This window comes from Gadus chalcogrammus, unplaced genomic scaffold (assembly GCF_026213295.1).
Source record: "Gadus chalcogrammus isolate NIFS_2021 unplaced genomic scaffold, NIFS_Gcha_1.0 GACHA111, whole genome shotgun sequence".
Lineage (NCBI taxonomy): Eukaryota > Metazoa > Chordata > Actinopteri > Gadiformes > Gadidae > Gadus > Gadus chalcogrammus.
Genome location: NW_026613546.1, coordinates 104,554 through 111,156, shown reverse-complemented (window position 1 = coordinate 111,156; position 6,603 = coordinate 104,554). Strand labels below are relative to the sequence as shown.

General features: G+C 40.6%; 1 protein-coding gene across 1 annotated transcript in view; it reads right to left on the bottom strand.

The window, feature by feature from the left end:
• Positions 1–339: 339 nt before the first annotated feature.
• The window catches only part of LOC130378885 (transmembrane protein 41A-B-like), a 90,829-nt gene continuing 84,565 nt past the window's right edge, over positions 340–6,603 (bottom strand). The window contains exons 4-5 of the mRNA XM_056585490.1: positions 6,166–6,304; positions 340–5,969 (exon numbers count right to left, since the gene is read on the bottom strand). Coding sequence (XP_056441465.1) covers positions 5,752–5,969; positions 6,166–6,304 — 357 coding nt within the window. The 3' untranslated portion in view covers positions 340–5,751. The remainder of the gene's footprint in view (positions 5,970–6,165; positions 6,305–6,603) is intronic.

The window sequence follows — 6,603 nt, the reverse complement described above, 5'->3', positions numbered from 1 at the left end:
ACATGAGAGGGTGTCGTTACCTTTTTCTCAAATAAAATTAAATTTCTATTAATTACACCTTCGAAATAATAAAATAAAAATAAAAATCTGTTTTATTTATTTAGTTATATGACATCCATCTCTAAATAACGTTGAAATTAAGATAAAATGTCAATATGTTGAAGAAAAGTTTTCACATGACTGTAGGTGCACACATTTTTCTTACAATTATGAAGCACCTGCCGGTGGTGGTGGGTCGGCTTTGGGCGGGAGAATGGTTTGATATCGGGCGAGGTGGATTGACGTGAACAAACTTGTAATAGTATAACAGATTAATAGTATTGGGCCGGTTGGGAGGTTGAATTGTGGCTCAAGTTCCTGCAAGCTGAATATGGTGGTGCTTGGCAGCCGCCTAGTAGCTACTTGGCTGCATGCTAGAAAATGCACAGGGATATTGACTTTGTTTTTAATTTTTGGTTTAAATAACTGCAATGTCAAATTCCTGCCTGATCAGAGGATTTAAAATGGCAGTAATGGTTTGGCCAGCAGAGACGTTGGATAGATGGACGGCGGGGGCGATGACATGAGGGTTGAATGATTGATTCTTTAGTCTTCAACCGGCCTTTCAAGGACTTTATGGTGCTGTTCTCTGTAAATTGTGCACAAGAGTTTTTTATTTCCTGTCTGCCAATGCGTTTGGCGACTGGAGCTTGAACAGGAGATAGTTTGCTTTTCCTTTTGTCTTTCTTCGGATGGGCGGGGACAGTCCCCTCACCCCGGCAGAAGAGGAAAATCCTGCAACCGTACCTGCTGCTCCCCGCAAGGCAGTCGTCACCGTCTGACTGGCAGATGAGGGAAGCCAGCTCTTTAGCTGTGAATGCTAGAGCCCTGGCGCTGGGTTGAGGATGTGGGCCCTGAGCTGGGGGGATGGTTGAGATGCAGGTAGGGGGTTTGGGGTGCTCCTCCGCCCGGGTGAAGCCGGTTTGGGGTGCTCCTATGGGTGAAGGAGGGTCAAGCCGTTTTCGGACAGGTCCAACATATTAGCTATCTCCACCTAAAGGGATTGGTGTCTGAATCCAACATGCTGCCATTAATCCCAGAGCGCATGCTGAAGACAAAAAGGTTCCCGATTGGATGAGATATAATTGAGCTTGCTCTGCAATGACCCTGTGAGATAGGGAAGAGAGAGAGAACTTGAGCATTGCATGGCCGGCGAGAATTTGAATGGGAATGTCTGCTCCCAATTGAACTCTTGCTTTAGCTTATAATGAGACTTCTGATAAGCTGTGTTTGCTTGAGACGGGCTCAGACACCATGCTACCTGCTCCATTGATTTCCGGTGGTGGAAGCGTTGCGGCCATTCTAGTTAGGGGAGGGCAATGCGCTATACTCAATTTTAAACACATCTCAAGTGAACGTTGCTTTACGTTGTATTTTGAGTTTGGTGAATGACACCCAACTATTACCTTTACAATTAATCAGTTCATGAACCTTGGGAGTAGTAGGGAATAGTTATTGCTTATGAAACCAAACAACCCCTCCCAGCCAATCAGCGGTGTACACTGCTAGCCAATTAGTAGGAGACTTTGACCTTTAAGCCCTTCCTATTGTTACCTCATGCTGTATGCATTGTGTATCTTAACACCGTGACAGCCGCTTATACAAGAGGATCCTTATCTTTTCAAACCATGCAGGTGATTGACAGATGATTTGGATTTCCTCAATGCACTAAACCTTTTGCACTGAATAGAACCTATCATAGCTAACTATAAATATATGCAACCCAGTCAGTGAGTGTTTGTTGAACTGTTTGTGCTGTGAATTTTAAGCTTCATTCTGAGGTACATTTTTAATCTGTATTAGACAAATGTACCCCTGTATCAATGACAAATGTAATTATGCTATTGTTTTTATACCATATGTTTACAAAATCATTTTAACAATGCCTCTCTCTAAAGGAGGTAGGTCTGCTGTAACAGCCTGATGTACAACTTGTTACATGTGCTGGGGATTGTCTGGATGTTCTGTCATTCCCAATTAACAATGAAGTTAATGTTCACTTCCCAAAAAAATGAGGCAGCACAAGAGGCATGTTAACAGAACAAATGACCATGTTTGATTTTTCTTTGAACCTGACAAAACTGGGAGCTAATTCTTTAATTGCTCAGGCATGTGTCCGCCCGGTCTCCTGAAGTAGAGGTAATTGAACTAATGACCGTGTTCAGCTCAGATATGCACCAAGCTTTATATATTACTATGTTTAACAAAAAAGATGCAGTGTTATATGTATTTTTTATTTTACTCTTGAACAAGTCTAGATCAATTTTGTAGGCTAGGTCATAATATGTCCCCAGTTACCTCTGCGACCTCCTCCAAGAATACATTCCCTCCCGCTCCCTCCGCACAACTTCTGCTGGACTACTATGTATCGCCACATCACGACTCATTACAATGGGTGCCCGGTCATTCAGATGTTCAGCACCCAGGCTCTGGAACTCCCTCCCCCCACACATAAAACAGTCAGACACCATTACAACCTTCAAGTCACAACTCAAAACTCACCTATTCAAACTCGCACACAACGTCTAACTGATCACTGTCTTGATTGTTTGTTTGTTTGTTTTGTCTTGTTTTTGTTTTATTTATTTATTTATTTATTTATTATTATTATTTTTAACTTTATGCTCTGTAAGGTGACCTTGGGTGTCTTGAAAGGTGCCCTTTAAATTAAATGTATTATTATTATTATTTATAATATTTTGGATACAAATGATGGTGAAAAAGTTGGCCATTCATCTGCATTTCACTTTAGTACCAGGGTCTATTGCCTTTTTGAATATTGACCACTTTTAAACTTTGTTTATTGTTCCTGCCTCCAATATTGTTGTCATGAATGTAATTTGCATGAATATGTTATCGGGGATCTTTTCAGTTTGAAACCATGATTTATTGTGCATGCATCATGTGACAGACGTTATTTTGGATGGTATGCATACATGTGTTGACGTGTCGTTTACTGTGTTATCACCAACAAAGCCACAATTTGCATCTCAAACATACATGTATCTGTTGTGTTATGTTTGTAATACATTTAATAAAAACCCTTCACTTTAATAGAACTGCCTCCAAAGTTTTGCTCTTTGAATATATATATATATATATATATATATATATATATATATATATATATATATATAGATAATTACTTTACTAATTTAACAATTTTTTATTACAAGTCCACAAAGCCAATATGACATAATATATGTCATATTTTGGGGATATGATCCCCAAACAAAGGTAAATTGTATAGAAAATCAAAAAAAAAGAACTGAGTTGTAAAAACAGTGACTGAGGCAGAGAAGCCGTCCTTATTGACCTTTGATTAGGTTAACCCTCCTGTTATGTTCGTTTCTCAGGAACAGCAATGGTGTTCCCGGGTCAATTTGACCCGGTGCATATTTATCATCCAAAAGATGTCCTAAACCCAAAAAAATCCTAACAAGCAGTGTGAACATGTCATTACTAACTCCATTAGTAACTATTCTATCAATATTTAGTGCAATAGTGTTCCTTACCTCTAACAGGTAATGGTTCAATTAGGATAATTCAATCGTTTTTTTCATTAAAAAAAAAAGATATTTGTTAAAACTTTTTATTTTTATGTTTCACCACTTTATTACAATTTAGACCTGAAAGGCGCCTCTAAATTAAATGTATTATTATTATTATTATTATACCTTTCATCCACTGTGATATTAGGGCCTGGGTTATAGAGTAGTGAAAGTTGCTCTACCCACTTGTCCCACAATGTCCTAACAGCTGCAAGCTTGTCTCTCTCCCGTCTACCAGCCTTTGTCTCTCGATTATCAAATCTGATTACTCTGGAGAATATGTGAAAAGTCTCCAGAGACATTGTGGCTCGAAATATAGCCCTGCCTGTCTCTGCATCCCACAGACTGGCTGTCGATTCATCCTTGGACTTATAGACCCCAGCCAGGATGAGGAGCCCCAAATACGCATCTAAAAGTTTTTTGTCCAGCTCCTTCCACTTCTCCCCAAAAACACGTCTCCCTCATAGATTAGTCATTTCCAGAATGATTTTCTGTATTGAATTTCGCATGACCAGCTCAAAAGTTGCCTTGATGTCAGTCACACGCGTCACTGCCATCCTAGTGGGCCCTGGCACTGTCTTTATTATATTTTCTGCAGACAGTTTCGCCTGACTCATATTTGGGGATGAAGACCACTGTATTTCACCATGTTTTGACATGAATGTCTTGCTAGGAGGAATAGGAATAGCAATTCCCTCATCTGGTTCAAAATCAGATTCATTAGAATCTGATTTTTTAGCTCAAGATCGTCTTCGTCTTCAGACACATCCTCCTCTATTTCACTGTCATGATCAGTGATGAAGTCCCGAGCCTCCTGGACTGTCATCCATTTGCTTCTGCTGCTCATTTTGTAAAGGTCTGCCTGACAGAGTGTAATGTTGGTAGGACTCCCATGCAGAGAATATTTGATATGTTTTGACCCTCCCCTGTTGAGTGTCCACTTGTTGATATGTCTCACAGTTGTAAAGAAAGAATTAGTCTGACATTTCTGACACCCTTTTACCTCCAGTTTTACTGCTGGGTCAAATTGACCCGAACAGTATCTATGTGATATAAACATGGAGGGGGTGGTTGCAAATATGTGAGATGAACTATTTTCATAGTATATGTTGATAACACTAATTAAGGCAAGCAGAAGAAGTTTCATACTGAAAAAATAATTTTAACTATTTTTCCTAGATCTTCAAACTTTAAAACGGGTCAATTTGACCCGGAACATAACAGGAGGGGGTACTTAATTTACATTTTAAATATACTTTATTCATTTTTATTTTGTGATGACTTCTGTCTATCATTAGTGGCGCTTCCAAATACTTAAATACCACATTGGCTACTACCTTTATATCGAAGAACAATAATCTGTTTTGAACACATCTGATAAACAAAGGGCAATACCATAAATGTAATATTAGCAAATAATCTTCATTAAAAAGAGGCAGAAAATGCATTAATTGAGAACAATGCAACCCTTTCAATTATTTTTTTATAGAAAAAGTAATTGTCTTAAGAATCTAACAGGACCAGTATTCATAGTACTCTGACACAAGCCTCCATTCCCCATGCAAACCCTGCTTGTCAAAGCCCATGAAGTCAAAGCCTATGTCAACAAATACAAAATGTCTGGATTTCGCTGTGGGCGTTATCAACTTACACAGGCATTTCACAAAATATACTTAGTTTACTTCCGCAAAAAAGGAAGTGTCTTGATCAGAAAGGACAGGGTGCATCTATTGCACACTGCGTTCCACGGACAACATCCCGCGGAGAATGTCAGTGAAGGCTGTAGATGGTTCCAACCAAATTCTTTAGTACTAATAATGAAATTACAATGGAGCTCAGGGTCTTGAGCACTGCTGGACATAGCAGAGTGTCAGCAGACACTCACGCACAACGCTCAAAAAATAGTACAAATATTCTGAGCAGTGAAGAGAAAGTCAACTATGTAAAATAATTCACCTTGAACGGTTTAAGCTTGGTTTTACCTTGACCCAAACACAGATTTAAGACGTTTTAGTTTAAGAAAGCAGCACACACCATAATAAAATCACCTATTGTAATGCTGGAGAACGTTGGGGATAGAAGCACACCACCTTGTGAAACATTGTCGTTCCAGTCCACCTCCTCCTCTTCTTTTGTTTCTCATCTGTGTTGTTGTCCCCCCTCATTGGGCCTTGTGGTGCTGGCCTCTGTCCTGTGTCTGCTCGGCGCCGTCCAGGGCCGCCTGGCTGTAGCGGCGGATCAGTGCACCCGGGAGGAGAGCCCCGCAGGCGATGGCCAGGAGCTGAGCCAGCGTTCCCCAGGAGAATATGTCATCCATGGAGGAGATCTTGGACAGAATGGACCCAGTCCGGACACAGATGAAGTTATATGGAATCAAACCTGTGAGACGAGATGAAGGCACAGTGTTTAAGAAGTAAATGTGTGTGTGTGTGTGTGTGTGTGTGTGTGTGTGTGTGTGTGTGTGTGTGTGTGTGTGTGTGTGTGTGTGTGTGTGTGTGTGTGTGTGTGTGTGAGTGTGTACCAGCAACTGTGTGTACATATGTGTTTGTGTCTGTGTGTGGGTTAGCATCCTCACCTATCAGCACAGTGGGGAAGAAGAGAGTCAGGGGTATGTTGAGGATGGGGGAGGTGACATTAAGGAACCAGTTAGGTGTCATGGGGAACAAACGCAGGAAGAGGAGGAAGAAGAAGAGACTTCTCTTGTTCTCCTCCACCTGCGGGAGAGAGTCAGAGAGATGGAACGACGGCGTTGAGAGGGACAGATCCGACAAGAACAGGTAAAAATAGAAGGAGGGAAGGGAAAGGGACCTGGAGGGAACGTAGAAAAGCAATGTGGAAGAGAGGGAGGTTGAATATTGGATGAAGAGCTAGATAGACAGACACATGCAAATTGATAGTTGGATATATGTAGATAGATACAGCAGAAAGAAATACAGACAGATATATGTAGATCGTAGATAGTGAGTGTCACTCTCATGCCACACCTCAGATTTCTTTCTCAAAGGATATGCTA